General features: G+C 41.3%; 1 protein-coding gene across 7 annotated transcripts in view; it reads right to left on the bottom strand.

The window, feature by feature from the left end:
• The window catches only part of SASH1 (SAM and SH3 domain containing 1), a 538,649-nt gene that overhangs the window by 48,975 nt on the left and 470,655 nt on the right, over positions 1-19,019 (bottom strand). For 3 of the 7 annotated variants that reach the window (XM_017736377.1, XM_017736379.1, XM_008635316.2), the window contains exons 3-6: positions 13,405-13,455; positions 13,234-13,283; positions 1,909-1,949; positions 510-596 (exon numbers count right to left, since the gene is read on the bottom strand). In XM_017736377.1, the coding sequence (XP_017591866.1) occupies positions 510-596; positions 1,909-1,949; positions 13,234-13,283; positions 13,405-13,455 (229 nt within the window). Of the gene's footprint in view, positions 1-509; positions 597-1,908; positions 1,950-13,233; positions 13,284-13,404; positions 13,456-14,906; positions 14,946-16,674; positions 16,678-16,882; positions 18,678-19,019 lie in introns of those variants that run through there. The other 4 variants (XM_017736384.1, XM_017736380.1, XM_017736383.1 and 1 more) reach the window with 4 other exon arrangements.

Genomic DNA, 19,019 nt, shown 5'->3' with positions numbered 1-19,019 from the left:
AGAAGAACTAGAGAAAGACACCTGACAGTTCAAGTGGAATCAATCTGGCATTTCCACTAGTCACCAGAGGCACTTTTACTACCTTCTTGTAGTGTCTTCTACAATGAGAGGCTGGATTCAAGCCTAAAGCAAACAGGTCAAAGTAACAAAATGCCAAAAAAAGGAGAAACATCTTTCTAATTAAAACAGAACAGTATTTTTCTTATCAAGTCAGGACTGGGGGGGAAAAAAAGAATCTTTTTTTATTTACATATATTACTTATAAATGTATATTTACTGCATCACTTTGCATGTGTGCCATCACTGACAGACAGGACCAAAGGCATCCCAGCCTCATGTCTGCAGTCTCAAGAATTTGATTTTTCATTCTGAGCACTGTCATGACGAACCAAACCTTCCAGAGCCACAGACCCCAGCTGCCACACTATAACAAATGCATTTTATTCCTTTGTGATGCTGGCTCCTTACATTTTATATAGATAGGATGTGTACCCTTGAAAAAGCTTTACCTTTTGAAGTCTGCCTCATTAGTCCTTTCTGGTTCTTTCGGAAATTCTGCCAAAAAAACTTATTTTTCTTTTTCCAGTCTGCTTTCCCTAAAAGGAAAGTGGAGTGGGAGAATGAGGGGAAAGGGAAAAAGAATTTTAGAAAGAAACATTAGTTAGTAAATTCTAGAGAAGCTTTCAAGCATTACATTGCATTTTTAAATGAGAAACAAGAATAAAAACCCCTCAAATTTTCTGGTTTTCTTCATTTATTCTGTACTAGAACTATGTTGATGTAGCTATTTCAGGGGAATGCACATTCTTTTATGATTGCCAATGCTATAGAGGACTGAGATAAGCCAGTAACTTAGATATTTAAAATTATAAACAGAAAATATTTTACATTAATTATGATGTCTGTTGAGTTCTTCATGTCAAGTCTGGAAGTGTTTTTGAAGTATTTTGTTGGTTTATTCTCTTTAACTGAATCACGATAATGGAGCTTAAGCCACAACTGAGATAAGTGACTTTCTAGTATGCCTGTGCCTACCTATAGAGAAATCATTAACATATATACACACACATGCACACACATGTGCACATACACACTCTGCTACTTGGCATGAGATCATCAGCTACATCTGACTCCTGCTGTCTATATGCCTGGACTGTACAAGGCTGGGTCTCCATGTCCACTAGTATCAGATCTCCATATGGACTGATGACCTGAAAGTAAATAATTTGGTCTAGAAAGAAAAATGGGATTTAGCTCAAGGTAGGGCATATATAACTGTGTTCTGTTGAATTAGCCAGGGCACATGCTATGAAGTTTATGCCACCTGCAAATGAACATACTGTGCCTGATCTGGCAGAAATGCTACTGACGAAGAGCTATTAGTATTTAGGATCTTGCCCTGGGTGCCCTAGAGCTGGGCTTGCTGACTCTCTGAAATACAGCTTAAGTTTAGACTGTGTGGAAATGTCCCTAGAATACCATTACAAGGAAACAAACAAGAAAAACCTCCCAATTTTATTTTTCTTTTCAAATAAGCAAAAAAAAAATTCAGGAACAAAGAAAGAGACTCTAGCATGACATGGATAAAAATATTGAAGAACCCCCATTATTTACCGGTGGTGGTACTTTTTGGAATGCAAAAGGACAGGCTAGCAGTTATCTAACATGCAAACATTTTCAGTTCAATATAACAAGTCAAAAGAGGCGTATTTATCACATGACAATGCTGGCTGAGCAGTTTTAGTGATCACTGAGACACTCAGCATCAAACTGAAAGCTGCGGAGACTCACCCTCCACACACACAAACGCTGCTGACTTCTGCCAGCTCTTCACATCCCAGCACAAGCAAAACTCAAAAGCTGTTTAAGAATTCCATAGGAGTATCAAATAAAATGAAATATACTGACCTACAGAGCCTTCTTCCGAACTTGATTTATGAATGGAGAGCCTAGGACAAAAAAGAGAAATGGACTTATTGATGCAGGCTTCTCACATTTCAGGGGAGCTGTCTGGTTACAGTAAATTATAGTTTCCAAATAATATATCATGAGCTGTTTTCTCTTCCCTTTTCTCCCCATCACAGCAAGTTGGAAACAAAAACTGAACCTACTGGTCTGACCACAGTAACTGAGTTTCCTTCTTAAATGTGCCTTTTGTGACCAGCACAGAAAAATATATACTGACAGAAACCAATGGTTAAGGCAAAGGAGTCTAGGCATTCCTCAGAAAAACAACTATTCACAGAGTTTCCCCACTTGCATTTGCAAAACAGTAATTTTGCTGCCTTAAAAACTGTGGAACTGGGATGCTGCACTTGTTTAGCTGTACACCAATTTTAAGGCTATTCAGTTTTTATCTGACAATGCTTTATAAATATGTGCTCATTACACCTCCAGAAGCCACCGTGTGGAAGACAGTAGTAGAGATTTAAAGACAAGGTGAAGAAAGTTTCTCCAGACCCTATGAAGTGCAACTGTAGCTGACTGGAGACTGCAGCTTCTTTCTCCCAAATCCCTCCTGTGTGCTTTCTCCTCACTGTATGCTTGCTTCTTCAAAAGCTAGCTGGACAAACTTAGTCAAGTCTAGAATATGGGCTTTATAAACAACCCACTAAAATAGTAAATAACTCTTTTGTTCTTGCTCTTTATGTTCATTGAACCAGTTTTCTAGAATGGATTCCAACTCAGTGCCAACAGTTCATTGTGAGATCTCTGATGAGACAACATCACCCTGCTTCACGGCCTTTTTTTTTAATGTCTGCATAAAAGGAGCTAACAGAAATTACCAAACCTTGCTTTCTTCTTTGAAGCCTTCCTGTGGGAACTGCTAGTTAAACCACGCTGCAGCAAGCCAGGGAAATGACTTCTGCCAGCATCAAGAGCTTTGCTGGAGGCTCCACGTGCAAAGCATCACTGCGGTGCCTTTGCTGCGGGCTCGGACCCGTGACACGCCAACGTCCCATTGTGTGGTGGCTGTACTGCAGCCATGCAGGATGGAAACACGCACACCCCAGCGCACCAAGGAGACCTCAGGCCAAACCATTCTCTAAATGAGGCCATATAATAACACACATATGACACGCTCTTGTGGCTGTCCATGCACAGTTGCCTGCACGGGCTCCTTTAGCTCTCTCAGACCCCCAGCAGAGGGCAATAAAGAGTTTCTGATCAATTCACTAAACCACTCGAAGGGAAATTATAGTTCAAGCCAGGTCGGTGTTAGAAGACGTAAGCAATTACTGGCCAACGTCTTGTAAGCAGGAAACACATGCTCATCAATTTGCAAAGATATCATTAAAGGGGAAACGAGACAGTATGACGTTTCAGTGTGATTTAGTAATTCATCTAGACAAGGAGGGCAAAGTGAAGCTCTGAAATGCAACCTCCTTGAAACTCAGACTGATCAGACATTTAATCCAGCACAAACTGCAAACAAATTGAGGCAAAAAACCTTCAAATTTTTAGTGTACCAGGAGGAGGGAGACATTTACTATTTTCCTTGCTGGTGTTTACTCTTGAAGGGGAAAAGCCAATAATATGCCACCAGATGTTTAATTTTTAAGAAGCCTGGTGAAAGGCTACCTGGGTAAAAATTTCTAGAGAAAGCCCTTCAACAGGGCCAGGAATTCATCCAGACACTTACTTCAAAGCAAAGTTTTCAGCAAGTATTTTTCTAAATAAAGGTAAATCAGATGAAAAGTATGTGGAGTTGTATATGGAGACTTTTCTTTTAATGAAAGCCAAGCTCTGTTGGAACTGACAGAATTAATCCGCTACATGTTTTTCACATGACCATAGACTCCACCCATCAAGCAGTTATTCTATTTATTTTAAATGAATTTAGTATCCGTGAAATGTACCAAATCACCATCCTTAGAAAATGAAATCTCTTAATGATCAGAACTGCCTTACTAGTGAAATCACCCTCAAAGTGGACAGTTTCTAAGGCAGTCTCTTGTGCTCTGTGGCCTCCAAATTCCTTTTAATCCTTTTCTTCTCTTGCACAGTTGCCAACAACGATGCAAGTAAGCAGCAGGTGTAGTGGCAATGTTTGTGATGTGGACATCCGTTCAGTAGGAATTAGCCTGAGGCCACCAACTCACCATAAACCAGCCTCCAAAGAAGGGGAAGGGCAGTAGGAGCAAACTTCTGATGTGCCTGAACCAGAGGGGGTGAGGAGAAAAGCAGGATCCACAGCAAGCAGACCACCTTCTCATTTATAACTGATTTAAGAAGTATGCTGAGTTTCATCAGAGGATGCAAATTCCAATTATCTTTTCACGCATTCTTTAAAAAGGAAATCTTCCATGCCTGGGCTGACCTTGAAAATGCTAACAGCTGCTCTGAAGAGATGGAAATGCCAACAAAACTTACCACGTAGTGCCTGATAAGGCACTTGCTTTTTAATTCCACCAGACAGTTCTGATGCTTAAAAATCCTCAGTGAAATCAATCAAGCATTTTGCTTCCTAGATGTCTGGTGAAAAATCCATACTACCTTGGAGTCACTGTATGTTTGATTTGCAAATTACACTCCCTTACTCTGTTAAATCTGCAGCGCTTCTGTGAACGTGCACTGAAAGCGATTTGTGCTCTTCCATTCATAGACTGATAACTTGTACTGAAAGTTAATGATGCAGTGACACTTGGCAGAAGTTTCAGCACTGTGTGTCTGAAAGGGAGCCAAATGCCATTACTCCACCACGGAGGCCTTCATTTTTGTTGTGGTCTGATGTACAACTTCATTAGCAAGCTTTCACATGAAATGTACTCTGTCACCACATAAAGCAGAAGAAATGTATGGGTATATGTTCACACGAGGAAAAAACCAAGATTTACAGCCAGAGGGAAGGAGTATTTTCTTATCAACCCATAATCTCTGGAAATGGGCAACGGATGGGGTCAAAACTTTAATTCATTTATCTCACAAATCTTGAACCATCTCTAGGCCAGTACTTTGTGCCTCTTCAAGCCAAACTGCTGAAATAAATAAATGCGAAAAAAAGCTCAAAAAACCCCCAAATAGAAAACACAATACATAATCTAAAAATGGAGCTACTTTTGAGAGTACCCAAATATTACTGCCTTAGAGAGTTGATGGGTTTCAGCAAAATTTAGTAAATTACATCAGGCCACTCAGGGAGTGATCAGTGACACAAAATTTAGTAGCAACAGCTGGAGCGGAGAACCTGGACAAGGAACTTGTTGATTAGAAAGACTGGCTTAACAGAAATGAGTACACATTCAACACTAAAATGTGCAAATGCACAAACAAGACAGACACAAAAGTCAGTCTTTCAAATGCTGGAGGTTTGCAAATGACAGAGTACCTGGGGATACCAGGTGGAAAAGGATGACTGAGAAAAAACCTACACATTAATCCTAAAAGGCTTTTTTCTAAAAGGAAATTCCAATGGCAGTATGAAGAATATGAAAAACAAATATATATGGGAATGGCTGTACAACCATCATTATTCATGCTCAAAAGAGATGAGTTCAAACTAGATGTGGTAAAGAGAAAGCTATTAGAATAGCCAGAGAACTGGACAACTTATCTTACAAAAGAAAGCTAGGAAAGTTTTGCCTGTCAAATTGGAAAGCTGCAAGAAGATTAACTTACTGCCTGTTAATAAAGCAGGCACAGGAACAGGCACATGCTGGAAAGAATTAGAAAAGAGAAGCTAACATTTCCTAACTATTTGGACAAACTTCCAACAGTAGGTAGAGAAAGGGAGGACAACTTCAAAAACTTAAGGAACTGCTTTTATAGGAGGCTGCTTGAAAGATAAGAGACCTGACCAGACATCTTAGACACTGAAGACATCATAAGGATTGCCTCTGGAGGGCACTTTTGGTTCTTGTTTTGGAGCCTGGGGCTCTTTGTAAGAGCAATGTCAAAGCCTGACATCTAAAATGGTCTCTGAATCTTATCTTTCCATAGAAGTGCTACAGTGGGGATAAAATTGTTACACCTAAGCAATACCTTTGAAACTTGGAAGTGGCTCCAAAACTTGGTGCACAAGGAAGAACCAATGCACACATTTGGATCACAAGCCAACTAAGCCAGTCTGATAATATTAAGACTGGTTTTAACTAGGCTACAGCTTTCCTGTTAACTCTGGACTGATTCTGATCTCAGACAGAACAACACCAGGGCTAATCTTGCATAGAGAGTGGTTGATTTTACAAGAGACACAGTCATATGTGCCCCAAGAACGTGCTGGTACTCCACAGAACTGGGAAAGGAAACAAATGACACCATGCGCTGCTTTCATGAATGTGCCTGTTGATTTTTGAAATCTCATCATTCTCAAAACAGAACAAATCTGGGAACTGAGAGTGATGGCCATTTATATTTTAAATGCAGATGTGCTTTAACAAATGGTTGCTTCTCATTTATGGATCATAAAATCCACAGGTGCATAGCACCATATGATGATGAAACCACTACTGCTATCGTCTTCAATAAACTGATAGTGCCCCTCTCATTCCTTACCAATAATTATTTATAGTACACTGAGGAAAATGGTTTAGATGTGATTTTTAGTATACAAATATTATGCATATTCAGAGTGGTGAATAAACCAATGCAAAAGCCCATGCTGGCTCTGCTGCAAAGTCATTTGGTTATCCGTGTGCATTAGAAATGGCCCACTTACATAATCAGTATGAAAAACTGACAGACTTGTAACTGCTCCTGACTGAATACAAGGTAATTTATCTAACTGGAGCTGGCAAAGGGAAGAAAATGGGCCTTTGGTATTTTTATCAAATTTGCATGAACCTGAAGAGAAAGAAGGCCTGCAAGGTTCTGACCTTGCTGGCACCAGTGTGAGAAAGGGATGGAAAGCAAAGAGGTTTCATTCAATTATCTTCTCATTAGGTTTCCATAGCAATGGCTCTTTAAGCAGGTCAAAACTTTCTCAGTGGAAACAAACACTGAGCTGCTTGTGGGCTGTGTGTGTGTGTGTGTGTGTGTACTCTGTAGCATCACCAGCATGGAAGTCACCAAGCCGGTCCCATGGGCTCGGTCTGGGGACTGGCAGCAGGCAGATGGGGGTACGTCATGTGTTTAATAACAGAATGCTTGGTCCCATCCAGGGGGCAGATAATTGCCAGCTAAAAACTCTTTGAGTGCAAAGAGCAGGGCCCAACGCTGCAGGCAATGCTTCCCTGCTCCCTGCGTATTGCTCACTATGTGCCATCTCAACTCGCTGTGACAAGTCAGACTTCCTTGTGAAATGAGCCCTTCATACTTCCTTGCACAAAATTTCCAGGCTTGAAATCTTCTTCCAGCTGCTCAAAGGCACACTGGTTTCCCTTCTCACGTGTCCCAGGCGGCGTTTGGCTGGCCTCTCACTCCCATTGTGTGGGTTATTGTGGGAGTTTCCTGCCCTACTTCTCTTGAGGAGGCTGTTTAAAGGCAGCATGAATAATTTGCCTTTGACTAAATCAGGCCTCAAACAAGTGAAAACAGGGCCATACACATTCACTGATTCTTTTCGATTTCTGCAAGAACAGGGTATAAAAAAAATGTATCTTAAGTGCAAACATCTCAAGTACAAAAAGCTCTTACTTCTTTTTCTTCCAATATTCTTTTCCATTTTTAAACTATGCAAAAGGAAGAATTTATTCTCTTGGCAATTAAGTGCACCCTTTAGCTACCTCAGTTTGGGGGACTTGTTTGTTTTTTGCTTTGTTCTTCTCAGTTTCTGCCCTCTCTCTGCCTCACATCCTCTTTCAGACCTGCACTCCTCTTTCTTTGCAGATGAGTTTACAAATACCTGCCAGAATTAATCTGGGCATCTGAGAAGTTGCCAGAATCTAAGCTGATAGAATTTAAGTCCCCCCATCCATGACCTGGAGGGAGGATTTAATAACCTACTGCATTCAAATCTTGACCTGCAGTTTGGATGCTGCAGGGAAAGAAGACTAGGGAATCAAGTGTTAAAAACTACTGGCAAAGGCCAGTAGATTAGTGTACCGAAAGAGGCAGAATTGAGGCCTGTATGAACCTTTCTGCAGCTTTCACTGAAAATCACTGCGGAAGATGAGAACACTGAAATGTAAGCCTTCTGCCAGCCTTAGGTTGATACGGACTTGCAGTTTATACCATGGGACACTGAACGGCTGTACTATGGCACACTCATTGCAAAAAATTCTTAAAAACAGATTCAGTCAATCGTCTCTCCTTCAGTGACAACAGATACAATGCAGATAGCAGCCACTTGTGCTGTGGCCTCGCTGCTTGCCCACTAACAACCTCGGAGAAAGCCACAGTGCCTGAGGAGCTCCAGCTGTGACATTCCCAACAAACCATCAGAGATCTGGCCAAACTCAAACAAATGAATGTAACGTGTGAGTGGCTTGGTACATCCTGCACACACAGAGGGTGACAGACATTTGCCCTCAGGAGCAGCTGAAGTAGGGAGTTGAGGATGCAGCTGCCAGAGCACAGAAGCTCCCCCACACCAGGGGAATGCAAAGCCCTTGAGCAATGTTGCCCCGTGTCACCTGCACACCACACATGCCTGCTTTTCTCCTTCTGCCTGACACATATGTTTCTGGCCAGTTCCCTGCTCTGGCAGAGTCTTGGATTTAGGTCTTGAGTATTACAGGGTCAAGAATGTTTGAACTGTACGGAGTCACAGTCTGAGGAGTACAGCAGGGTGAATTGTGGCACTTGATATGAAGTGTGACCATTCACTGCTCAGGAGTGCACTTGAGTGGTACAGTTCAAGAAAGTGCAGGTGATTCACATAGGATGTGACAATTCCTAATACCCACTGCCACACAAAGTTGGTGGGAATGACTGAAACATCAGATACAGGACACAACTGTTACCTCGAGCCTTGTTTCATCCTTTCTTTCTCTAGCAACTGTAAAGAAAAAAATTCGTATATAGGAATGTCTGTACCTCATTCTATCTGTATGCAGTGCTCTTGAGCCTCTCACTCACTTCCTTTTCTTTCCCGGCAGTTCTCAGATACACCACATCTGAAACTCAGCCCAAAGGCTGATGGAGCAAACAGTGACAGCAAACAGATCTACTTCCAAAGAGGGAAAACACACAGCTTCCTTTCTGCAACATCCCCCCAGTTCTTCTAAAAACAGGATGAGAGTCAGGATGCAGAAGCCTGAGTTCAGGGGACTGGGTTTAACCTGGATTTCCTGGCAAACATGCAGAGCTCATCAGTCTGTCATGTACACTTGAATGCTCAAAAATGGGAACAGGCTAAAAGTTGGGTTACATTGTTTAAATGCTCTGTTTACAATTATGAGAAAACTTTGCTCAGTCCCCTATCTGAGTAAACATCCTTGGGGTGTTGCCATCACTTTGAAATAATAGGAATTGTATATACAATACATCCCTAGATGAACATGGTATGGGGTCAGAGAAGTAACAGTAAATGCTAAAGAACACATTTACTGCATATTTTCTACACTGATGATTCTTCTAGCAAAAACAGAAGTCAATGTGTCTGTATGGAAGCACCTGTGGTTCTGGGGAGATTTTTGTTTAAAATGGATAATATCACTGTTAAAGATGCTGTTGCCACTTTACTGAAGGCACACTGCGAAACAGCAAAGCTACACTAGCACCACAACTGTCAGCAAGACTGCAGTTTAAAAGATGAAAATCTTGGAAAGGGCAGAGGGAAGTGAAATTTATTATTCAGAGAAGAAAGCTACAAATACCTCATTCCATGCTCAGCATTAGTTGCTGAATATGATATGACTTAGAAACCTCGTGAACTGTTTCAATTTATAGAAGGAACTCCAGTAAGGCCAAAAAACCAGAGCAATTGTGAAGCAAAGCTTAAATAAACATGACTTTGTTTTTTGTTGTTTATGGATAGCTTCTCAGGCCACATCAGCACCCTTGATGTTATTCACATAAATCTCAGCGGCTTTTGCCTCTGAGTGAAGATTTTGCTTTTGTTGTCAGAACCAATAAAAAAAAGGCATATTTGGTAGGGCACATATAACGCATAGAGCAGGTTCACATATAGCTTCATCTAATTTTTTTGTAGCTTTATCTAATTAAGAGGAACAGTGTTGTCAGCATCAGAGGAAGGTAGTATTGCCCCAAATGCCTTCCGAGAGGGACAGTGACTCACACTGACAAACAATTCTGCCTCCAGGCTCATTTAATCCCTTTTGTCTGCCTACAGGCCCTACTGCTGCTCATCTGTGGCAGAACCCACCACTCACTAGACAGATACTTGTTGAGCAACTTGCCGGACTGAGGGCACTGACTAATTCTGCACTGACTTTAGACCAGACGGGGCAGCAGGGTTAGTAAGACTCAAGGCGAGACTGAACATACACTGCTTGTCCACACAAACAGGATTTTTTCCTACCACAGACCACCAAGGTTAATCTGTTTTCAGTGTGGTGTACAGTGGACCCTGTTGGGCTCTCTCTTCCAGCTGAGCAGCACAGAAAAGGAAAACCAAACCGGGTTAAAGCAAACATTGCTTTTCCCAGGTTCCCTCAAAGCTTCTTTCTGTCCAGAATGTCTCAACTCTGGCAAATTAAACAACCATCCAGATGTGTTATTTTAAAACTTTAGACTTTGGTAGCATTCAGCAGTAGGGTATGCAGGCAGCACTGCTGGGTGAGGGAGCTACTCAAGAGTGACCACATTCCAGCCAGACAGTTGCTGTCTCCTTATTTCAATACAGATTTTTCCTTGGGACTGCCTTTATTTTCTAAAGCAACTTGCTCAGAACACCAGACCAGAAACAACCCATTTCATCCTAGGAAAACATTTGGATTTTCAATATGTAGAATTGTAACTATTCTTGGATAAGCTTTTACTTGTGGAAGAGTACTCACGAAAACACATTTTCCGCTCCTGAAAGTCTGTATATCTAGTTTTGAACAAATCTTTCCTTTTGCCCCCCAAATCTCTTTGTGAATATCAGAAACCAATGCACATCTGCATCAAGTTTCATATTTGGCAAACTAGTCTTCTCACAACGAAAGAAGCTTTGTAGAAGGTTTACCTCACATCTTTCATGCATGAGAGGGACATAAGAACAATGTCCCCCAAAGGGACAAGCTCCCATGTCTAGCAGCATGCCCATACAGAAAATTCTGATGAAAGCCATATACTAAACACTGAACCCCCACAAAAGCCCCTGGGGCCAACACAACATCCTCCCCTGAAAAATATCTAATTCAACATGTTAGTAGCAAGTACAGATATATCGGATGGGCTTGAAGTGGTCATTTTCCTGCAGATCAATTTTATAAACTCTGCCTCCCTGGAAGAGGTAATTCCTGTGACAATTCAGCCTTCCAGGCTAGAGGGGTGAGGCCAGCACTGATGTGGCAGGCTGTCACAAATAGGCACAGGCCTGTATAATTTCAGGTTTGAATAATTTGTACAGTATTGAGTAGATATAATTTATTATTTTCAACACCTTGTCCAATTATCATGCATCACATGGCCTTGCTTCTTATTGTGCAAGTATCTGGCACAACCTGTCCTGCACCAGTTTCATATATATGATCAGGTTAATCACATACACCCTTCTACAAATTGTCAAATGGCACACTTCCATTCTTGAAAGGTCCACAAAAATCACATGTCCCTTTCATCTGAACGAAGATAATATAATTTCTGTAAATGGGCTGTCTCAGAGGAGTCACTCAGGAGAAGTTTTTGCAGATACTGCCTTCTCACTCAGTTATTTGTAGTAGAACACCTACACAGAGGCATGACTTAGAAGCTGGTTAGAACATGTAAGTGGAGTTTTTTCCAAGTTCTGTGCTGTCCTCCTGCGAGATCTTTATCTCTTATTACCTGAGGTAGGATTATGATATTTACCCATGGGTAAAGTGCTTTGAGGCTGAGCGAAAAGTCATATGATTATAGGATAATCTTGCAGGTTTACTTCCCAGATTACAGTTCCCATTTACTTGGCACTTCTAGTTTCATTATAATGTTGGGACAGCCAGGTATCCTTCAAGGATTCTTTTCCATATTTCAATATCTGAAGCACAAAGTATTAAACTCTAAGACTTCTAGGCCTTCTCTTTTACCAGCATGTAATACAGGGGCAGTGATGGTACCCAAGGTAAAATTCACCTTACCTGTCTCAGGCTGTTTTGAAAATGAGCATCTACCTCAACCAAACCATCTCTGCTTTTCTCTCTGAGTGATAAAGCAAGACAAGGCACCTCTAAAAGACAATTTATCACATTCTGGGACCTTTAGCATCAATCAGCTTCCAGACAAGCCCCAAGGAAGCCCCTAAGCAGTTGTACACTTCCACACAACTGACTTCTATAGGGTCAGTGCTCAGGCAAATCCCATATGCTGCATCCACCAAGAATTGCTCTGGGACTGACAGTCCTTCTACTGACCTAGCAAAAGCAAGGGCAGAAAGCTTCCAATTACTGCCCAGTGATGAAACACTAGAGGATATTCAATTGTGGGACTGTAAAACCTTCCAAAAGCATGTCCTATCACAAATGGATTCCACATACTCCCTCTGAACTGGTCCAGCTGGCACTACCTCATGAAAGTGCAGGCAATTGGACATACAGTGTCAGTTGTCTTCATGCACCACTGCACGTTACCCTCAGCAGCAGGGATCCAAGATCTTGGGATCAAAGGAAGAAGGCACAGAAAACAAGCACACACATTGCAGCAGGAGGTGACAGTAAACAGAAACCCTCTCAGTCCTCACAGAGAGGTTTTTATTAAGGACGCTAAAATTAAAGCTCCTTTTAACTTGGTTTTAAATACTTCATTCCCTTGGCAGCTTCTTCAAAAGCACACTTACAAACTCAGGAGTGCACAGGAAAAGGAATGCAATGTAAGTTTGTAATTCTCCCTTCCCCTCACCTGTCATTTTTGGCTGCATTTAGGTCTAGTCAGAGAAAGTAATTTTTAAAGCAGGTTTAATTTGCAGAGAATGTGGAATCACTGATGTTCCTCAGAAATGACTACCAGTCGTCTTGGTGTATGCACACCCCAAATGCTGACAGAAGAGAGAAACAGTACCCCTCCCTTGGCATAAAAACCCAAAATAATAAAAACCCAAAAGGGAGGAAGAGAAGGAAGAGAAGGAGCAGGTTCCCAAACAGGTTTCATTCATAGTGTCTGGATCTGAAATCTAGAAACATCAGTACAATCTAAAATTAATTTACTCCAAGGAAAAAGAAAACATACCAAATTCCCCCTCCCTCCTTTCTCACTTCCTTTGCCTTCACTTACTTTCTTTCAGTGTCGGGTGTTGATGCAGTGCTGCTAAGACCAAGGGACTCCTGCAAGAGAAGACAAGCAGCACTGAGAGCAGACACTAGAGAAGCCTTTACCCATTTTATGCAGAATATCAAACTAAAGAACAAACAAACAAAATTGGATGATCAAAGTCTAAGTGCTTACCTCAATCTGGGATCGCAGCTGTAGAGATGTGGGGCTGGCATCAGGTTTCTCCTGAAATACAACAAATATCAAGTTAATGAAATATCCAAACACCGGAAAGAAGAAATCTGAAGGGGACAAAAATGGAAAAGAAAGAGAGTAACAGAACCAAGAACTATCTCAAAACAGTTCATACAAGGAATATTAACTACTCCAGAAGGAACTGCTTTCAGAATAAATTCTGAAATAATCCAGTAAAACACATAATTTCATATTATCACTGGAGAATACAGAAAGTTAAACTGCCAAACAGAAGTCATTCAAAACAAAATAGAAAGAGAGGTGTTTTATTTTCACTAGATCACTGCAAAATTTGTTATATAAGTTCAAGTGCAATTCCAAGAAATTACCTTCAGGAAAAAACTTGCATTAAAAGAACATTCTCTGAGGAAAAAAATCTGAGAGGATGCAGATGCCTTTCAGCAAGACCAGTTTCTCACACAGGAACTTTTCAACAGTATGGAGTTCAAACCATTTTTCTACAAACATCTAGGATAGAACCATCCACTCCAGAACTCAGTCATCCAGGCTCCCTTTGCAGTTGATGGAGACACACAGATACCCGTTTACAGAACAACTTGCCCAACGGGTTTCAGCTACCTCAAGTTACATGAGGGAGTCCCACTGATGGTATCTAAGACTGGAAGCCAACTGCCTAAAATGCACATACTATGAACATGTCTAGCTGAAATCAGTGGGAAAACTCCAGTTAGAATGGGGGAAGATAATACGAGTTGTCAGTACTGAGAACTACACTTTGTTGGTTGATCTTCACGTGAAATCATGGGGTAAGCTACTTATTCCTACTTTATTCTCAGCCAGTCCTAGCCCTTGTGAAGTTATTGCAAACTCAATTCTGTAACTTACTCATCACAGCTGGGTAAGCAGTAGTGTACACGCTTAAAAAAAAAATAATAAAAAAAAGACATAGATTTGTTTCACAGTACTGAAGGACTTCTTGTTCATGCATTCCTCAGCCTACATGTAAAACTCTTATCTCTGTGAAATTGTACTTCCTATGCCCTTCGTTTACACAAAGGGTGACAAAACATTCTTAGGACTTAATTAAAAAAAAAAAACAAAAACCCACAACCAGACACAATTTTCTGGAAATGCAGCCTTTTAATACTAAACAGGAAATTACCACTGACTGCCATGAAGTGGTGTTGGATTAACTCCATTCTCAGGAAGTCTGCAAGATCTAGAGTAGAAAGGAGCCTGCTCTGCCATCACACAACTGAGTCAGCTTGCACTGCTGGCCACAGCAGCCAGGGAGGGCACAGGATGGCTCATGGCCATGTCCTTGCTTGGGTGCAAGGCTGACACTGGGTCACTGCCCTTATGGGGGATTTTTCCTGACCATGCATTCCCTGCGTATCTGCTTTTGCTGATTTTGTAGCACACAAAGGGAAATGAAGTCCTTGAGTGGAAGTGGACACGAAAAAGCGATCACATCCACTTACTGACAGATCCAACAGGACTCCTCTCAAGCAGAAGCTGGACCAAGGCCAGGGGAATTCCACAGATGTTCGCAGATCAGAAAAATGAAATTAGCTGTTTGGCACCAGGCATCCCTCTCATTCTCCATTAGTTCTGTCAAAATGGAATCTAAGTTTTGCATCTGGAAAAGGCTGCAGGCACATTGCTGCAAATCCTCCTCAGACACTCTCCCACCCCTGCCTAGCTCTTTGCAAGGAGGGAGAGAAAGTCAAGGTCCACAATCCAAACACTTGCCATTCATGAGCACCTAATTTGTCCACACTCTGCTGCACTGATGAGAAAAGGAGCATTTTATCGGTTTTATGTTTCGGTATGCCAGTCAAGAGAATCCATCGTGTCCCCAACACACCTTTAGATCCCAAGTTCCTGATGATTTGTCTGTTGTCTTAAAAAGCTGCTTGCTGCAAGTGTTTTGGTTTTTCATTATTTAAACATGCTAGGTTTTTTGTAAATTACCATTTATAACATACTGCCTGGCCTCCCACGACAAGTCTTTTGCTTGAGCAGTTGCTTGTGAAGTTGAAGCCTGAGACTACAATTAGACGAAAAGCTACTACTTTCAGCATAAAACTACTCATGTGGACAGTCAGCTGCATCCCATGTAACTAAATCCTAAAAAAATTGGCTGTATTACTTTCTTTTTTCTCATTTGCTGTCAAGCCCACCCTGTTAGAACAGGACCAAGGTTTTATAGGACCAAGATGACTGTGGAGGGCAGAAGCAAGGACAACTTTCCTCTCCCTCCTCTAGAGCTCTACTTAGCAATGCTGGAATGCAAAACATCTGATAGTCCTGCACTGTTATGATTAATATTCCTACCTGCCTTTCCAGCAGAAATGATATTTTTTGCTATTTCTACTTACACAAGAAACCAAAGGAAAATACTTAGGGAAATAGTACTCTCAACTAAACTTCTGGCTTAGATCTGTATCAGAGACCACAGAACTTCCATCAGCCTTGAGCAATTCTATTTATTTTGGTTAAAATCCATTAAACCTCACATTAAACCTCACTTTAAAATCCACAGGTTGTGTTGACTTTAATCCATTAGCATCAGGGCCCTCTTTTACCAAAGACTAATTCTAGAAGGTTGAGCAAATGCTGTACTGTTGGCATGTTCTCAAGCACGCTATACGATCTTTTCAGAAAATAATTTTAGAGGTTAGTTTCATTAAAGTACACCTTCCATCATTCTGAACAAAAACTTAAAAATGAAACAGAGGACAGCCTGGGCTTACAGGAACAGTGGCTGGAGTAAGAAACATCCCTAGCCTGCATTTCCAGAGCTCTTGTCTAGACAAAGCAGGCACAAGAACGATAGGTATTTTCCGTGGAGCAGTCTGCTGCCTCAGGTAACTGCCCTCCACATGTGCCCATAAAACTTGTCTGAGGTGTACCAGAAAATTCACATCACCTACATGCTACACAGTGTTCTGAAGAAACTTGATGATCTGAGAAAGTACCTGATCGAGTGCAGACTCCTTAAGCTACGCTATTAAATCCAGTGTTCCCCAAAAGTGACTGATTTACTTGTATGGTTTCCGGATTTAAGGGGCCCTAGGCAGGGCACCTATCTTGTACCCAGAAACTGTTGGTGCATATTAAACTTGTCCAATACACTACTAAAATCAGCAACTAGGATCTGAAGATTCTGGAGAAACTGAGATATTCATAAACTGTATCCAATCCCCAGGGAACACATTAGAGGGAAAACAAACAGTGGCTTAGCACCAGCTCGTCCAGCTTCCCTTGAGGTCCAAGGTCAGAAGAGCACAGAATCTCAAATACTGATAAAAAAGGAAGGGGGAGGTTTTAAAAATTAGTAATGTTAATATCCTGTAGAGTAAGCCCACTGAATTTAAACTAGGGATTCCTCCATCTAGTCACCTACATCTGATTTAAAACAATCTCAGCTCGTAGAGGAATTTTGTTCTCCCACCTTTAAAGCCATTTCTTAGCAGTCCTATTTCCTTCCTGTTTCCTCCTTCATCCAAAGCCAATGCCATCAAGAGGATGGGCGCAGGACAAGGCCCTGAGGTCCTGGCTGAAGCTCTGATCCAGCAGTTGGAGGAAAGGATGGATGGCAGGTGTTGCACGGCCCAGGGATCGCCAACCCTTCTGCACTGTGGGTGCCACAGAGAGCGACTGCCACAGTGCAGAGCCACAGTGGTAGCCTTGGGAGTCCTGGTGCAGAAGTGCAAGTTGGTGAAATGCTTTTTACAAATCTCTCATTTTGGAAGAAAACGTGTGTAGTAAGCTTAACAAGCAGGATTTGTAGCTTATGCTTCATGCCTTTAGTTGTTTGCCTTAGGGCTCAAGAAAGAAGCTTCCTTCACAGGTAGCTTTTTTTGCCTACTTTGTACCTGAATTTATGTGATCATTTGCATACATTTTCTTTTCAAATTACTGCCGGCTTCTAAATACTGTGATTTTGGTTTTATACACTTTCCTCAAAAAAAAATCTTCAAAACAGTTTTGCAACCATTTATGAGCCAAGTCAGAAAAATGCAACTTGGAAGAAAGTACAAAGCACAAAATACACAGGAAAGAAGCTGAAAAACCATTTCCTGCCTGGAATGGCAGGTTTTGAATTCATGAGGGACTTTTCCTTCCATGGTAACTTCAGTTCACTTGTTCTGTATGTAATGTAACAGGTAAGAGGCATATCACAGCCTATCTGAAGGCATTCTGCTCCTGAAATACACAAGCATAGCAGAGAAGAGCATCTGAAAGGAAACTTGGTTATCCAGGGTATGGCTCACACATTCTAGGGAGAATGTGCATATTTTAATTACTTACACATTAAGCTACATCTATCCTCCACACCACAACTTAGTTTAGGAAATTATATTCACTGAATTAATCCCTTCTAATTAAGAATTCATGAACCTCTTCACAATTTCGGCCACAAGAGCTGTGTCCATTTGAATCATAAATTTAAGCACTCCTCTGCAGATCCCATGACAGCATTAATCTCACTGTGCAGACAGAAAGTGTGCAGTGTGAGACCCAGATGAGTGCTGGGAAAATTCAGTGACATAACCAGTAAAAATGAGAGGACTAAAATGCTCATAAATGTATAAATAATTTTATGAACCCATTTCAGCAGGTGTAAATAAGCAGAAAATTCTGTGAGAAAATTCTGCCAGTCTTTCCCCCAAAGTTTTCTCTCTTTGCTCTGAACATGCATTGCACGTTCTAGTCTAGCTTCTAAAATGGTTAAACAAAGCTGTATCTGAAAGACAGAAGAGCACTGAAGGCTTGTAAGAGTTTGATTTACTTTGAAAGCAGTGATTCTGCCTGGAGTCCCCCACCACACTCTACATTTCAGCCTCTGCAGAGGTGCTGGGGAAGACACAGGGAAACCCCTGTAAAGAGACAGCACAGGTATTCAGGTGTGTAACAGAAATTGCCTACAAGTCACTAGATATGAGGCACAGGTCAGAATAAAGAAATAAAAAAGACCTATTCCTGTGTCAACCACTTCAGCAAGTGTTTCAGGGAACTAACAACTCGGTGCCTTTCTAGTGGTACAGATTAGTTAAAGTGCCATTTTGAGTTTCAAACCACAACCTCTGGACCATCCCCTTATCTGTTTCAGTGAAGAAAGAAGGTTTTTCTGCACCATTGCTCTTGCACATTAGAGCCTGAGCTGACACATGCTAAATGATAATATCCTGCAGCAGCAGCAAAACTCTGGATCAAGCAAATGAGTTATGCAGGAGGGATGGTTAAAAAAAAAAAAAAAAGAAGAAATTTCAAACAATAAATACTTTTATGCATGAAACAATAATCCAAGTGTCCCAATGCCTCATACAGAAGCGCAGACATAGGTAAACACTTAGCTTAACTACTGATGAAATGCAGCTTCAGAGAGAACACACTGTTGGAACTCTCACATGTCTGCTTTTAGTATTGGAGAGGGAAGACAAATCCTGCCTCTCAGCTTGACACAAACACCAGAATCTATCGAACCTAACACATCTCGGGGCAAACACTGGACCCTCTCTCTTCCCTTTGCCAACAATAAAAGCAGAAGGGTTTTTTTCACCCATCTTAAATACACTGCAGTCAAC

The sequence above is a fragment of the Corvus brachyrhynchos genome, unplaced genomic scaffold, assembly GCF_000691975.1.
Source record: "Corvus brachyrhynchos isolate BGI_N302 unplaced genomic scaffold, ASM69197v1 scaffold595, whole genome shotgun sequence".
Taxonomy (NCBI): Eukaryota; Metazoa; Chordata; class Aves; order Passeriformes; family Corvidae; genus Corvus; species Corvus brachyrhynchos.
The sequence above is the reverse complement of the archived record's forward strand: the minus strand, read 5'-3'. Positions and strand labels throughout refer to the sequence as shown.